This window comes from Podarcis muralis, chromosome 11 (genome assembly GCF_964188315.1).
Source record: "Podarcis muralis chromosome 11, rPodMur119.hap1.1, whole genome shotgun sequence".
NCBI lineage: Eukaryota > Metazoa > Chordata > Lepidosauria > Squamata > Lacertidae > Podarcis > Podarcis muralis.
The window spans coordinates 20,014,419-20,030,811 of NC_135665.1; the positions used below are offsets into that span (position 1 = coordinate 20,014,419).

Below are 16,393 nucleotides of genomic sequence, written 5' to 3' on the forward strand. Positions count from 1 at the left end.
CCTATGGTCCTCCAGATGTTGTTTGATGCCAACACCCTTCAACCGCAACAAGGCCAATGGCCAGGAATGATGGGAGCTGTAGTCCAATAATATCTGGGTGGCAATAGAATTCACATCCTTATAGAATAAACATCCCCTTCTTCCAGATCATACTGTGATCCAGATCAGGCTCCGCTGCATGTGATTTTTTAATTTTTTTAAAATTCAAAGACTTCAGAATTTCCAGTCACAGAACTCTTGCATCAATTCCAAGCACAATTCAAAGTGTTGGCGCTGACCTTTAAAGCCCTAAACGGCTTTGGCCCTGCATATCTGAAGGAGCGTCTCCACCCCCATCGTTCTGCCTGGACACTGAGGTCCAGTTCCGAGGGCCTTCTGGTGGTTCCCTCACTGTGAGAAGTGAGGTTACGGGGAACGAGGCAGAGGGCCTTCTCGGTAGTGGCACCTGCCCTGTGGAACACCCTCTCATCAGATGTCAAGGAAATAAACAACAATCTGACTTTTAGAAGACATCTGAAAGCAGCCCTGCATAGGGAAGTTTTTAACGTTTGATGTCTTACTGTGTTTTAATTTGTTGGACTGGGCAACCCAGTCAGACAGGTGGCTTCTTCTTCTTCTTCTTCTTCTTCTTCTTCTTCTTTCATTCTTTCATTCTTTCATTCTTTCATTCTATCATTCATAGTTTGACTCTACACTTAATTAAGTCAGTCCAGCTACACTTTGCATCCTTTGAACTAAGTAAGGCTTCCCTTTTGATGTTTTGGACTACAAAGGTATTGTACTCTGAAACATTTAGAAGGTATCAGGTTGGGGAACGATAATTCTTGGCATGATACCTACTGAAATATCATCTATTAAACATCTCCTAACACATTAGAACACAGGAGTGCCTGGCGTGCTCTGGTCCATGGGGTCATGAAGAGTTGGACATGACTAAACGACTAAACAACAACACCACCACATTATACTTCAAAATTGATGCAGGATAGATATAACCTAGGATTAAGATGTTAGCATTTTAAAAATCAAATCCTCTCCTTTTCAGTTGCTAAGGGTGTTGTGTCTCTTTTCACAAAAGCCTTGGTTCCCAGCTATGATTTTAAATAGCTTTAAAACTCCTGATATATTGCAAATTTATTAGAACTGGGGCTCAGCATGTATTAATAACAACGTGGTTTGTGTGGTGTAGGGTCAGATCAGTAAAGAGCTGTTAACAGATGACAGCTTTGATTACCATTGGCTGCAGGCAAGACATATGGATCCCTTAGGAACAGCAGCACAGGCTGGTGGGACAGTTTGCTAGAAAGGTCAAGAACAGGAATGTCAGCATCAAGGGACAGTAAACTGAATGCACTACAAACTAGCTTTGATAAAGTGAGCTGATGTAGCTGGTTAGGTAGAATGTTTGCTTACATAAACCAATTTTATTGTAAAAGAAACAAAAAACCATCTTCAAGGAATAAAGCTCATTATAGATTAGGTCACATTTTACTCAATACTAAGCATATTTATTCAGAAGCAAATCAAGCAGAGTTCAATGGGACTTACTCCCCAGCAATCAAACCTAGTAACCCTGTCCTAAAAAACGCACATGCTGGAATGATCCAATTCTAAAGTGAGGAGTTGAATACTGCAGATGTCAACAACTCACAATGACTTTTTATTTTTAACACTTCAGCATTAATTTGTTTTACCTGCTAGACTGCCTTTTGAGTATTCGGTCAGTTTAAGATTGCATAATTTTACTTTTAACCACATTGGACCAGTTAAAAGTTTTATTAATGCAAGAAACAGCAGATAACATGTACCCACAGAAAGCTTTTTAATGGGTGTTAAAATACGGTTTTTAAAACATGCTCAATTATCCTATTGATCTCACATTTTAAAACATGAACAATATATTTCTCAATTGGAAACTGAAGTAGCCATAGCTTACCTTGATTCTTCAGATTCTATTTCTTCAAAAGAGCTGAAATATTATAACAGATATAAAATAGGTTACACTGGACATACCTGAAACCCCCAAGCATTACATTCTTAAGAAAAGATCCTCATTAAACAAAAGCAACAGTAATGACAAGGTAATTTCTTTCCCCTAGTCAGTGGGTTGCATGCAACTAAGTTACAGTGGTGCCCCGCAAGACGAAATTAATTCGTTCCGCAAGTTTTGCCGTCTAGCGAATTTTTCGTCTTGCGAATTAGTATTTAGACAAAGGAAACAAAGTCGCAAGACGTTTTCGTCTTGCGAAGCAAGCCCATAGGGAAATTCGTCTTGCGAGGCAACTCGCAAACGGAAAAACCTTTCGTCTAGCGAGTTTTTTGTCTTGCGAGGCATTCGTCTTGCGAGGTACCACTGTATACCCAGAGTAGAACCATTTAAATTAATGGATCTAAGTTGCTCAAACCCATTCATTTCAATGAATCTTCTTTGAGGATACAAAGCAGGGCCATTATAATGTTAATGGTCTTTTATGCTATCTTAACAATAAAGCTCCCGGCAGCCCTTTGTCCAAAATTCTTTATTTCGTTGCATCCTGCTGCAGAGATCATGCACTCTGACTTGTGCAATGGTCCCATTTTAAACAGCACATTACTTCTTCCCTTAAAACCTATTTTAATCAGGAGAGCTACGTACTCAGGAAAAACTCCTGTGCCTAGGACAAAACACAATTTCGGGTAATTGATGTTAAGAGCTTCTTATTTTCTTCTATTAAGTCAAATGCTCTGCTGCGGGCAAGACGATAAACAAATACAAGTTTCACTTGTTTCCATGCTTCATCTATGAAACAGCCACTGGAGTGCTGAATTGTTTTTTTAAAATCAAGTGCAAGTGCAACCATAATATGAAACTCATTTTGTAAATTAGCAGTGACTATTTTCAGACAGTGGAGATGTACCAGAGTGTAGAACTAGTTCTACAGTGGGGACTTGTATGCTGTGTTTTGAGATTTCTAAGAAAAAGCCTTACCCACAGCTTTCTGCTTTTGGGAGAGAAGGAAAATGGCGGATGCTGAGGAAGTCGAGAAAAATTTTGGGAAGCTCTTCATTTTCTAAAATAATACTCTGTAACAAAGAAAATTCCGATCAAGAAAGTGCATACGTTAAATAGAATCTTTCTATTACTTTCATAGAAATAAATATTGTTTTCTTCCTCCTTTGAAATGACACCTCCAAGAGCTGCAGCCACTCAATTTCTAGCATCTCATCCATCATGGTAGCAGAGGAGAGGAAGTCTTCTGAGTGTCTGGAGGTCTAGCTGATTTCATTAATGAAAGATTTAGAGCATGTTAACAAGCTAAGGCAAGTGTTTGGCTTGACAGATCAGCTTACAATGCACTGGTTCATCGGTACATGATCGTGATCTGGCAAAAGTTTTGTAACGGAGGGACACTGAGTGTGTGACACTCAAAAGTACTGGAGGAGAAATGCTTATCTTTTACCACAAACAACCATTCGAGGGGGGATCTATCATTTATTAGAAAACTAAATTTTCAATAGATTTAATACAAAATAGGAAGCTTTTATCAGAGTCCTACTATGAAAACAATACATAATTCAGAGTCAGGAATCCTAATGATGTAATCAGAAGTTACTCTCTCCTTCCAACAAGCCATGGGGTGCCAATTTAAATAAAATAGGGGGGGGCAGGTAAGCCCCGTCTAATCGATCACATGATGTGGTCCATACACACCATTTAAATAGCAATGCCCATATGAATGCACCATTTGAATAGCAATGCCCATTTAGGAGAAAGGGGCTGGCCCTCTCAAATATTTTATTTTATTTATCTTAGAAGCTGGCTCCTATGACAAGCCAAGAGAAGGAAGAAATAAATTGTAGTGGAATGAGGGCTAGATTTTGATCAGACAGACCTGAGTTCAAATCCTGCTTGGTTGCACACACGGTGATCCCCTTTAGGGCTATGGAGATAAAATGGAAAACCTCCAATAGTTTGTTGGAAGAAAGATAGTATAATACTCCTACTACCACCACCACCATAAATGCTTTAAAACATCCATCACCCTAGAGCAGTGTTCCCCAACCTTGGGCCTCCAGCTGTTTTTGGACTACAATTCCCATCATCCTTGACCACTGGTCTTGCTAGCGAGGGATGATGGGAGTTGTAGTCCAAAAACAGCTGGAGGCCCAAGGTTGGGGAACACTGCCCTAGAGGATGAGTTTCTTGTGTATTCTAGATAAGATTACACACAAACACCTACATAATGAAAAGCATATTTCCACAGGAGAAAAGACCCGATCCTTGAAATCTTAAATAAATAAAAAAAACCAGTTAATTCCATTTATCCAAGGTAATGAAAAGGAAACCAGATTTTTTTTAAAAAAAAAATTCATATTAAAAAATGCCTCACATTGATCTTGGCTGACAAAGGCAGAAGCTAGTATTGTCTAATATACTTAATGCAACTGCTCACAGAGTAGTCCATAATAAGAACGTAGAAGGGCCATAAGATCATTTGTTCCAACCCCACAGCAAATGAGCCTCTAACGTTTGCTAATTTCTCCTGGCATTATTAAGTTCACAGTGTGCCACAAAGGAAGAGGAGAAAGGTATATCCAAGCTAAAATCCACACCACTGTTGTTTGATTTATGACCTCAGCCATCTCCTTTAAGCCCAGGATATTTCTACCATTCCAGGAGGAACAGATAATATTGAGTATGTGAGCATTTATTACATCAAGATGGCGTGAAGCGAAGGTGATGGAAGCTATAGATGAGCATTCTTCAGGAACTCTACAATGGTTCACCACTTGACTGCCAACTGGTCACTAAAGACACATGTCATAAAATCGAACCGCCACTATGGGGACAATCTGGGGCTTTTAGCCACATGGAAGTCTGTCAGCAACCAACCACTGTGAAGGAGGCAGACAACATTGAAGTAGATCTCCATGGTTACATCAGGGTTTTTTTTTTACAGATAAGACATAAACCTTGGAATTCTGGCAGGTGAAAAGCCTTCCAGTTCATCTTTAAATGAGAATTCTGCATTAAATGTGTCTTTCATTTGCATTTTGTAAAATCAGCACTCTGCTGCTACAAAATTCATCTTGCTCAGCATGGGAGGAGAGGTGAAGGGAGATGCAAGTCAAAGGGTATGTGAACTGCATAACAATACACGTTATCACAAAGAAAACAAACTGCTAATAGTCACTGATCTAGATACGGAGAGAAAGTATCGAGAAAGCTTTGCAGGCAACAAAATCCAATTTTTAATGCAGGCAAATAAAGCTTAGTCTAGTTTAGACTCAGCCTACAGTATACTTTAATGGCCTACAGCAGCATTTCAAGACAGTTGTGCTGCAGATGTTTTAGACTGTCAGTGTGGCCAGGGATGATGGGAGTTGTAGCTCAAAACATTCGCAAGGCACCAGGTTGGGAAAATTGTTGTATGCCGTTTAAGTCTGCTGGAACCTATGTGGGATACAAAGTTGATCCTTTTGCTTTCTATAGACTTTGGACAAAAGTTCATCTTAACTATGGTTTAGGAGGGGGAGCCAGTCTGAAGCCAGAGGTTAATTAGCTGAAATCAGAGATTACAGTGGTATCACGGGTATGCTACATGGGCTTCCCCATTCTGATAAGCTTAGTGTGGCAGATTTATCCAACATGACGGCTTATTTTTGGCACACTAGTGTGGAAACTACTGCAACGAGCCCTGCCCACCTGATGTTCTGAACTGCTTTTCCTGCCGTATGCAGTGTCTGAAATTATATCCCCAAAATAACATCTAAATTCCACTTTCTGTAGCCAGAGTAAAAGGGTAAAATAATCCAGATAAAGTTTCGTGACATAGAATCATAGAGTTGGAATAGACCACAAGGGCCATCGAGTCCAACCCCCTGCCAAGCAGGAAACACCATCAGAGCACTCCTGACATATGGTTGTCAAGCCTCTGCTTAAAGACCTCCAAAGAAGGAGACTCCACCACACTCCTTGGCAGCAAATTCTACTGTCGAACAGCTCTTACTGTCAGGAAGTTCTTCCTAATGTTTAGGTGGAATCTTCTTTCTTGTAGTTTGGATCCATTGCTCCGTGTCCGCTTCTCTGGAGCAGCAGAAAACAACCTTTCTCCCTCCTCTATATGACATCCTTTTATATATTTGAACATGGCTATCATATCACCCCTTAACCTCCTCTTCTCCAGGCTAAACATGCCCAGCTCCCTTAGCCGTTCTTCATAAGGCATCGTTTCCAGGCCTTTGACCATTTTGGTTGCCCTCCTCTGGACACGTTCCAGTTTGTCAGTGTCCTTCTTGAACTGTGGTGCCCAGAACTGGACACAGTACTCCAGGTGAGGTCTGACCAGAGCAGAATAGAAACATAGAAACATTTCTTACATTACCTGGGGTACAGGTATAAAGTGATCCTAGGAGATCAAATTGTAGTTGAGCTGAAAATTTAATCATGCATTTTAAAAGAGTGTATTAATCATTGCCACATTTCACTAACCATTTTGAAGGCTATTTAAGAAGTTCTTTTCTAGAAATGTTTACCAGAAGTGGGTTTTTTTTTTTGGTGTATTATGTAACAAAACCCCTAAAACCCCTGTTCTTCTACCTTCTCAGCCTCATAAAAAAAAGCATTATCCCAGAGGATGTTATTGGCTAGTTGCTCATGTTCTCTCAGTGACATCCCCAATTCTTAATTGTCAGTTATCTTTTCTCCTCTGGTAAGTAAAATATAGTCACAAAATTGCACAGGGACTTGTTCTGCCTTAACCTTAGGTAGATGCCATCACGCAGTAGAAAACAGTGCTAAAATATCACAGGATAATGCTTTCCAGGATGGGAGACATATAAACAGCATAATGATTTCCCATGAGTTTCCTTTTTAAAAAATTGTCACTAAAGCCAGCATAAATGGTGACACATCTTCACAGAGGACACTTTGAAATCGAACCCTGGCATTCTAGTTAGGTCCAGACCTACTCATCAGCCAATTATAACAATAACTGAACAGCTTGCTAGAAACTTGGACAAGACCATTTCGCTAACCTTCCGAGAGCGCACTGGAGGACTGCATTGTTTTCAAAGATTGATTCCCCCCCCTTTTAGCACACAAAACAGCTCTAAAAATTCAGGACACTCCCCGCCCCGCAAGCCACCAATCATCCAACCTAGTTCTTCAAGACCACAACCATCTTCTGGCCAGAAGACTCAGCATGGTATGTGGTAAGAGGCTGTGTTCCTGTAGGTTTAAATCCTTTGTGCGAGATTTCAGTCTGAAATGCCCTATTGTTAGGGTGAAAAAGTTCATGACAGTTTTTCCTCTCTTCACAGGGAGAGATGCTTTGCAATATCTAATTCAGCGGTGCAGCTAAAAATGGGGGAAGGAAAAAAAAATAAAAATCAATAAATCCTAGCTACAGTAAGTAGACTGGAGCGTCTGCCTCCACTGGGACTTAAACCCACGGTCTTTATAGAACACTTTGTAGTAGATATTCCTCTGTTTGCCTTGTCTCCAACAGTCGCTTAAAGAGCACTAACAATGATAAAAAGTTGGCAAAAGAACATTATATACTGGTGGGGGACGGGGGGAAACTAAGAAGGTTCCCAAGTAGGTTCCAATGTTTTGGTTGTCTTTTTTTAAAAAAAAGGAATAGAAAACCTGTCTTCCTAATTTGTATCTTATTTCCCCTCTACAACATTGTCACAGTAATGCAAAGTATGTGTTCAAAAAACAGCATTAAAGGATGCTGTTAGGAGTCAACAGTAGTCACATTCATACCTGCATAGGTCACAATTTAGGAAGTGAGCCAGAATGCCCATAGGTTAATGAAATGCTCCCCAGCCAAAAAAATGAATATAACGGATATAAAACTACTACATTTAAATGCCAATGGTCAAATTGAAGGGCACATGGAAAACCATGCGGAGTGAAGCTGAAAAGTTGAGTTAGGATGTGCATGTTTCTCTGTGTCTTCTTCTCTTGAACCCGTTCAGTGGCTTGGATAGGAGAAAGCTTGTAAGAGAAAGGTCATGTGCTGCATTTCTGCTATGACCAGCCAATACACCAATCATATTTCACATCTTACAGAAGTTAGCATGAGACCAGCTCCTAACACAATGAGTTGCATCCAATGGTTGTGCAAAGAAACTGCAACCAGACTTTATTTATTATTTCCATTTCTAGACCACTTTACTATCCAAAGATCTTGAAGCTGTTTACACACACAAGTGCAATAAAACCACATCAAATGATTGTCAGGGACTGGCTGGATGAGGAAGAGTGGTGGAAGCGACCCACCCAAGAGCCCCCCTGGGAAGGCAGAGAAGAAGATGACTTAGATCCTGGAGCCTGGTAGTGGGACACCAACCACACCTCATAGGAGGGGACAAGCTGAGAGGTACTAGAAGCAGGGAGCTTGAGGGATCACGAAGAGGCAGAAGCAGGCAGGTGGCCCAGCACAGGGCAGGTTACCAGTTTGGATGCAGGCGCCGACAGAGATGACAGAGGGGAGCCAGACCCCGCAGCTCTCCCACAGATTCACTCTGACAGCTTCTCTGCAGATGGCTCTCTGGTCCCACTTACTTCTAAAGGTAAAGGTAAAGGTAAAGGTACCCCTGCCCGTACGGGCCAGTCTTGCCAGACTCTAGGGTTGTGCGCTCATCTCACTCTATAGGCCGGGAGCCAGCGCTGTCCGCAGGCACTTCCGGGTCACGTGGCCAGCGTGACAAGCTGCGTCTAGCGAGCCCGCGCAGCACACGGAACGCCGTTTACCTTCCCGCCAGTAAGCGGTCCCTATTTATCTACTTGCACCCGGAGGTGCTTTCGAACTGCTAGGTTGGCAGGCGCTGGGACCGAACGACGGGTGCGCACCCCGCCGCGGGGATTCGAACCCCCGACCTTTCGATCGGCAAGTCCTAGGCGCTGAGGTTTTACCCACAGCGCCACCCGCGTCCCTCACTTACTTCTAGAACGTGACAAATGTTACATGATGCTGATCACCAAGCCAGGCAGGCACAGAGAGAGGCCCCTGGGGCTCACCTTAGCAGACGATGATCACAGAGGGAGGAGCCCTGACTCAGAATGCTTGAGAGCGAATGAGGGGCTGCACACCAGTTCAAACAACTGCTTCGTTAGATGAGTTTGCCTTTATGCGCCTCCTTGTATTTTTTTCTTTCCTTAATAAAGAAACCAACTGCAAGTTAGCCTTGCGTCTCTCTCTTTCCCGGACCTGTGAATAACCTACTCTGCCTGTCAGCTCCATGACATTGATTCACGTAACAAAATACATAAGGAATTATATATATTTACACACACACACACACACACACGCTAAAGAAACTCACCTAGGGTATGGAGAAGGAATATTTAATCAACCAATATGCAGCCTATATTAGATGGTTCCTGACTATAAGTCTGCTTTCAAGTGTTCTTCTTTCAATTTACTTTTCTTTGGTTTGTTAAGATACTCCTTTTCACTTATGCCAAGGGAGCAAGAACTGTAGCAAGCCTCATAGGATCTTTTATGAGATTTCAATTGATATATATTGTTTTATAGACTTTTTCCTGTATTCCCACCTTGGGACCAGTTGCACAAGGGTGGGTTAGAAATTCCATAAATATTTATTTATGTTAAGTGTCAAAAGGCAGATCTTGTAAAACAACAACAACAACTTATTTATAATTTATAACTGCCCATCTGGCTGGGTTTCCCCAGCCACTCTGGGCGGCTTCCAACAAAATATTAAAAATACAATAAAACATCAAACATTAAAAACTTCCCTAAACAGGGCTGCCTTCAGATGTCTTCTAAAAGTCAGATAGTTGTCAGATAGCTTTCATTTTCCACCTATGGACATAACCTCTTGTCTGAAGTCATTTTAAATTTCAGGATGAGTCCCCTCCCTTTTCGGCATGTTGTCTTGCAGTTGGATATGCATAATTCTGCTGACTGAAGAAACCTGGACATCCAACCAAAGCAAACAACTTGTGGTTGCCATTGTGCATTCGGCAAGAATACCTGTACTGTGCCATTTTCCCATGCTCTCACCTGATTCAATTTCCCCTGAAAATTCCACATATGCACTAACTTCTCATTTCATAAGTCAAATCTTCATTGCTGAAGGTCAAGGGCATGTCACAGAGAAAATGAAGCTCTGTGACTATTTTAGAAGGGATGTCACAACTGGCTTAGAATTTTTTGAAGTGTAAAATTATCACAGCTTCAGCTAGGACAATGTGTACCCTTTAACATCTCCTGTAGTGGTTACGTGCTATGAAGCTCTTTAGCAATCCTTTGCAAGCACCTCCACTTCTGCCTCCAGAGTCCTCAACAAACTTTCCCAATGTCTTGTATTATGTTGAGAAGTGAAATACACCAAGCATTCTGAAGTTTGTCTAACACAGAACTTTCCACCTGCTTATATTGTACATTTTGCAAGGGTCAAATTAATGTCACATTGATGTAGTTTTGCCAGCACTCCACAGCTATTTGGAGAGATATTTTCATTGTTTCTGCAATAACATCTAGCGATCGCAGGGTTGACTTACAGGAGATATGTGATTTGCTGTTGGAGAAGCTGATTCATCAAAACTTAGGATATTCCAACCTACCCTCAATGGAGTTCCCTCTGTCTTAAATGCATGGAATGTCATTTTATTACTGATAAAACCACAATAGTCCTTTACTTTGTCTTCAATAATAAGATAGTTCACAGTTTCAGAACTGATGTGCAGAATTCCAGTTGAGTACAGTAGAATTCTTTTTATGGTGCCAACCATATGAAATAGTCTGATTCTGATTTGGGATTGGCTCTAAACGACCTCGGTCCTGTTTACCTGAAGGAGTGTCTCCACCCCCATCATTCAGCCTGGACACTGAGGTCCAGCACTGAGGGCCTTCTGGCGGTTCCCTCACTGTGAGGTTGCAGGGAACCAGGCAGAGGGCCTTCTTGGTGGTGGCGCCTGCCCTGTGGAACGCATTCCCATCAGATGTCAAGGCAATAAGCAACTATCTTACTTTTAAAAGACACCTGAAGGCAGCCCTGTTTAGGGAAGTTTTTAATGTTTAATGCTGTACAGTATTGTGTCTTTAAAATTCAGTTGGGAGCCACCCAGAGTGGCTGGGGAAATCCAGTCAGATGGGCAAAGTATAAAATTATTATTATTATTATTATTATTATTATTATTATTATTATTATTATTATTATTATTAATTTTAAGATGCAGGAAGGGGATCTCTGTCAGGCAGTAGCAGTTTTAGCATGTACAGTGGTACCTTGGGTTACAGACGCTTCAGGTTACAGACTCTGCTAACCCAGAAACAGTACCTCGGGTTAAGAACTTTGCTTCAGGGTGAGAACAGAAATCGTGTTCCGGTGGCACGGCAGCAGCAGAAGGCCTCATTAGCTAAAGTGGTACCTCAGGTTAAGAACAGTTTCAGGTTAAGAATGGACCTCCAGAACGAATTAAGTTCTTAACCCGTGGTACCACTGTATGTTGAACAGCACTAGCCCTTTCTGGGGGAGTTTGGAGAAGGTAAGTCCCAACAAAGTAAGTCAGATTGGACAGTCTGGAATTCTGAACACTATTCTCAAGAAATACCTTTTCCCTTCTCATTCATGTAGGGTGTAATTACTAGCCCCGGAAATGGTTTTGGGGCATCGCCACCAGAGCCAGCCCTGTCATGAAGCTAAGTGAAACAAGAAGCTTAGGCATGGGATTTGACACCCCCTTCTTTTGTATATTTACTCCATTTCCCCCTGCTCCCACCAGTATATTAGGCTACAATGTATTATTTCCTTTTGTAAAATGAGTGCAGTTTTCTTCCCTTTTGCACACATGCAAAGAAGGGGGGCGGCGGGAATCAACACCACACCAAAACCCACCAGCAATGAGCATGCCTAGTTACGTGCTGCTCTGTAACTATAGGAGCAAATCAATAGCAGCTGAATGCCATCTGCTTCGGGCAGCAGAACAGCACCAAAAGTGTGAGCAATGCATCTTCCCTTATTGAAAGGTTATTTTATGCAAGTAAACAATTCATCGTCTTCTTGCACGCTTGATGCTCATTTACCACTTTTGATCAATAAAATATGCAAAACAACAAAAAAATTGAATCCTAAGAGTAGTTCTGATGCCAGTGTGATAGCTAATCAATATTCAGGTCTCCACTCTTAAGAAGGCGAGTGGAGGGAGCCCTTGGCTTTATACAAATCCACAAATTTAAGGAAGTGCCTCTTGCTGTTTCTAAAAACAAGCTCGTTTAGAAAACCAAATCTTTTGTTTATGCTAAACAGAGGGGTTAATAATGAGGACCCACTGTTCTAACCGCACAGTTCCCTGAATACAATAAAGTTTCAGGTAGATACAGTTTTTCTACTAAAAATCAAGCTGTGATGGGATTTTCCTTTACAATGTGCTCTTCCAGTCAGACCACAAGCTGCCTTATTGCATTAGGCCTCCTGGCAATTGATTCAAGTAAAATTATTCTTGTCCAACAATGAAAACTCCACTGCTTGATAGAGGTCTTGGAATAAAACTGCTTCTTCAAGTAAAGCTAGGGTTGCTGGAACTTGTTTTCAAAGCAACCTTTTTCCCTGTCATACCCCAACCCAGCTAGCATTACGTTCTCATGCTAAACTAAACTCAGTTAAGCATGAGCACCTGAAACCTAAATAAGCCTACTTGGGGAGAAGTTCCCATTGATTTCAATGGCATTCAATTACAGTAAAGTGAGTTTATATCACGAAACAAATTATATTCATGATTATATTACGAAACAAAAAACATTCAGCCATCTACTAGAAGATATATGATAAATTTATAACGCATGCTCCTAGATTTCCAATATTTCTTTGGACTTGCAGGACATATTTCAATATGTACAAATGCCTACTGGGAAATGTTACCATTTCAAGTAGTAGTACAATAAATAAAAACCTCCTCGTGCTTTTACCAGTAATTATGTATCAATCTAAAAATGGCTAATTAACATGAATAAACATAAATAGCTTGTCGGACTAGGGCTTTTGCAGTGCTAACACTGATCAACATTTGTGTTCATTGCGTGTAAAGAGATTGTCTAAGTCTAGTCACAGCAAACTTCACAAAGGAGAATGTGTAACATGAGGCAGAACAATAAAAGGTCCAAGTGATGTTCAGAGACAAAACCTATTGGAGTTAATGGCAGTTGCGTAGGTTCTTTTTTGGGGGAGGGGATTGAATTCTATGATAGTGATACAAACCACACTTAGGAGGGTAAATTAACTTGTATAAAATCAAGGTGAAAAGAGTTAACCATACTGTTTTTTCTTTATGGCTCAACGCACATTGCCCTACTTTTTAAACTCCTCAAACAAGCCTTCAATGAGGCTTTTGCACACTTGGTCTTGAAAAGCCAATTCAATCCCAAATAATATATATATAATATTTATACCTATAAATGTGCTGCTTGTGCACTTGTGCACTTGGTCTTCCGATGAAATCTACTTACTAGAAAACAGACTTCTTGAAATCTTTACTGTATTTATAGGAAATGTTGGCTAATAATCAGTTGCAATACTTCCACATGAATGTAGTCATTTGGGAACTACTCATGCCTTACAAATTGCAGCAGCCCGCTTTCATTTGATGGCATAAAACATGAACCTTAATCTAATGCTTTTTAACTACAGGCCACCTCGTTTTAAATAGACTCAGGCGCAAGCTTCAGTTTAACCATACGATTTTGATCAAATGAATAATATAGAACATGGTCATGGAGAAGTGCAGTAGTAGCTTTGAGTCAATGATCCAACTAGCAGCAAGAGTATAATTTAAAGGCAGAAATTTCCAGTGCATGCACCGTTAGCCACAGTGAACCTGTTACTACTCTAAAGGGAATTGTTTGCCTCTTATTAGATTTTCTACAGCACAGCCATAAGTGATAAATGTACTGCTGTACTCACTGTCAAGTTAATCAATGCTGCCAAAGTTTTGTTGACCTAACAGTAATCCATAAAGTGAGCGGCATTTTCTCTATCCATATGACATCTCAGTCCACAGTGGGATAGGAATCCTACAGCAGCCTTGTAAAAAGAAAATCAGACTGAAATAAGGAAGGAGGGAGAAAAAAGAAATAAGGAGGACACTTTCAAAATTCTGCTTTTAAAGGAACAGGATTCTTTGCCTGCTCGAGGAAAAGAAACTCAGAAACAAGACTCAGTTTGAGGGTTTAAATGCTAGCAAATTGATAACTTCACAGATTATAGAACCTGGGTGTCTCTTTTTTTGTTGTTGGCTTGCTTGTGAAAGCTCCAGGCATCTCCAGCAGAATAGCTGTGCATGAAGTATTTTCGTCTACAGTTCAGTGTTCCAGCTCAAACACCGAACAGTGAGCAATCATAAGAAAGCTTGACTTCTGTTGTTACAGATTGGAGTAATTCAGTCCATGTGAAAGGAATGAACACTTCAAACACCAGACGCAGAAAACTCCCCCACCGCCACCGCCACCCCGGTCATCAAACAGGAAACATCTAACAATGGAGAAGCCTTCGCCATAAAGAATTGCTGCTCTGCCTTCACTAGCAATTATAGGCATATGAAATATGAATTGCAATTGATTTTTCTCCTAGGGGTCACTTGGCTCCATGTTTTATGCGCTCTAGGCATTTATTTGGGTGGCAAACATGACACGTTTTTATAGAAGGAACTGAGCAATGTAATCCTTGCTCAATCAAAGGTACTTCATTGTAGTGCCTGCTCCCTGACACTTGTCCCTCCCTCATTCACGTGTGTGGGATTTCTTAATAAAGGCAGGGAAAATGAAATTGGCAATTTAAAAGGCCAACACAAGGCAGGCATTCAACACTTACTAACCCTTCCTGCACTGATGACAAATGGGAGAAGCCTGACAACTGCGTATTACAGAGACTTGCAGCTTTCTTCTGACACCATTCCAGTCTTCATTATATAGCTGCTGTGTGCGCTCAACAAAATAAATGAAAGGAAACTGTGTATTTATATGCTTCATAAAATTGATTGAGGAATTAACGATTAATTGAGTCAACCTCTCACATTAAAACTAGTTTCGCAAACTGAATATTTTCTGCCTACAGATAAAAAGCAGTTTAAAATTTGAAAACTAGACAGATTATACAATCTTTTGCTTTTGCTCCATGCTAAGCATACATATGATCTGGACACTTTCTCTCCCTATTTCACTGGAGTTAAAATTAGAAGGCCAATACTGGTTTTGTTCAGTAATTATGATTTATTGTTCTTCAATGTAGCATTCATCTGGTTGCTAGCATGAGCAGTATTCAGGGATAATGAGCTCAGTCCAACAGCACCTGAAGGGCATCACTTTCTCTATCCCTCTGCCAAATCAGAGTTTGGAGTTTTCAAACATGAAACAGCAAACAGTGGTTTATAACTGCTTGTCTGATTCCTTTTTCCATTATCTTAGCACTCAGCTTCATAAGTTCACTCTGGTGTAGCAGAGTCTGGAGGCATAGTAGATGGCCTCATCTCATCTTATGCTAAACCACAGTTATCATAAACCATGGACTGCCAGTTCAAACCATGGTTTCTGATTAACCAGCTAACTGAAAACCACGGTTTGTTAATTCAGACATAATGATAAATCATATTTAAGCTTCCTTCACCATGGCTTGCAATGATTTGAGCTGAGCTACTGTATCACGGCATAAATTGGACAGGACATAGTCATATCCCAAGAAGGGAATTCTTGAAAATCAGTTGATAATAACTATTACCACTATAATAACTATTACAACTATTACTGTTGTAAGCAGAAGCACAACAAATTTTGTTGAAAAGCAGGATACAGTTCAAAGCAAAGACTTAAGTAAGCTGAGCCTTACTGTTTTATAAAGGCAACCGATGTGTGTGTGTGTGTGTGTGTGTGTGTGTGAGTTTTTTAAAAAAAGCCAGATACTACTTTTTGGAATTGTCTATTTTTAAGCATTTTTATGTCTATGAGTTGAACTTCTTGAACAGAATGCTTCACTAGCTAATTTGTGTGATGTATGCTTCTAAAAACACAAAGAAATGTGCATGTAAAATAGACAATAATATACTTTTTCTTTGCAGTACTTCACTGTACTATGTTGTCATTTGTTACCAGAAAATCTTGTAAACACATTTTTGTCCATCCCCCCCAAATTGCAGCTCAGAGTTCACTTGTTACTTTGGGAATATATACGGTAACTTAAGTATTCTGTTAATTTATTTGCTACAAATGCCATGCTATATCATTGGACAGTTTGTCCATAGTACATGGCTATGTGTAACACTCCATCATTCTAACCGGCGTTGATTACCTCAGACGTGGTCCAGCTTCCCACAGGCTGAGTCCAAGTTGCTTCAGAACAGAGATTTGTTGGAAAGTCAGTTGGTGTTTTCACATTGTGCCTTTGAGCT

At 40.6% G+C, this 16,393-nt stretch overlaps 1 protein-coding gene across 2 annotated transcripts in view; it reads right to left on the bottom strand.

Annotated features, from left to right (window-relative positions):
- The window catches only part of SNX24 (sorting nexin 24), a 74,930-nt gene that overhangs the window by 4,654 nt on the left and 53,883 nt on the right, over nt 1-16,393 (bottom strand). Inside the window, exons 4-7 of one of the 2 annotated variants that reach the window (XM_077936103.1) lie at nt 16,294-16,391; nt 2,969-3,063; nt 1,937-1,969; nt 1,235-1,299 (exon numbers count right to left, since the gene is read on the bottom strand). In XM_077936103.1, the coding sequence (XP_077792229.1) occupies nt 1,235-1,299; nt 1,937-1,969; nt 2,969-3,063; nt 16,294-16,391 (291 nt within the window). The remainder of the gene's footprint in view (nt 1-1,234; nt 1,300-1,936; nt 1,970-2,968; nt 3,064-16,293; nt 16,392-16,393) is intronic. The other variant, XM_028748724.2, reaches the window with a different exon arrangement.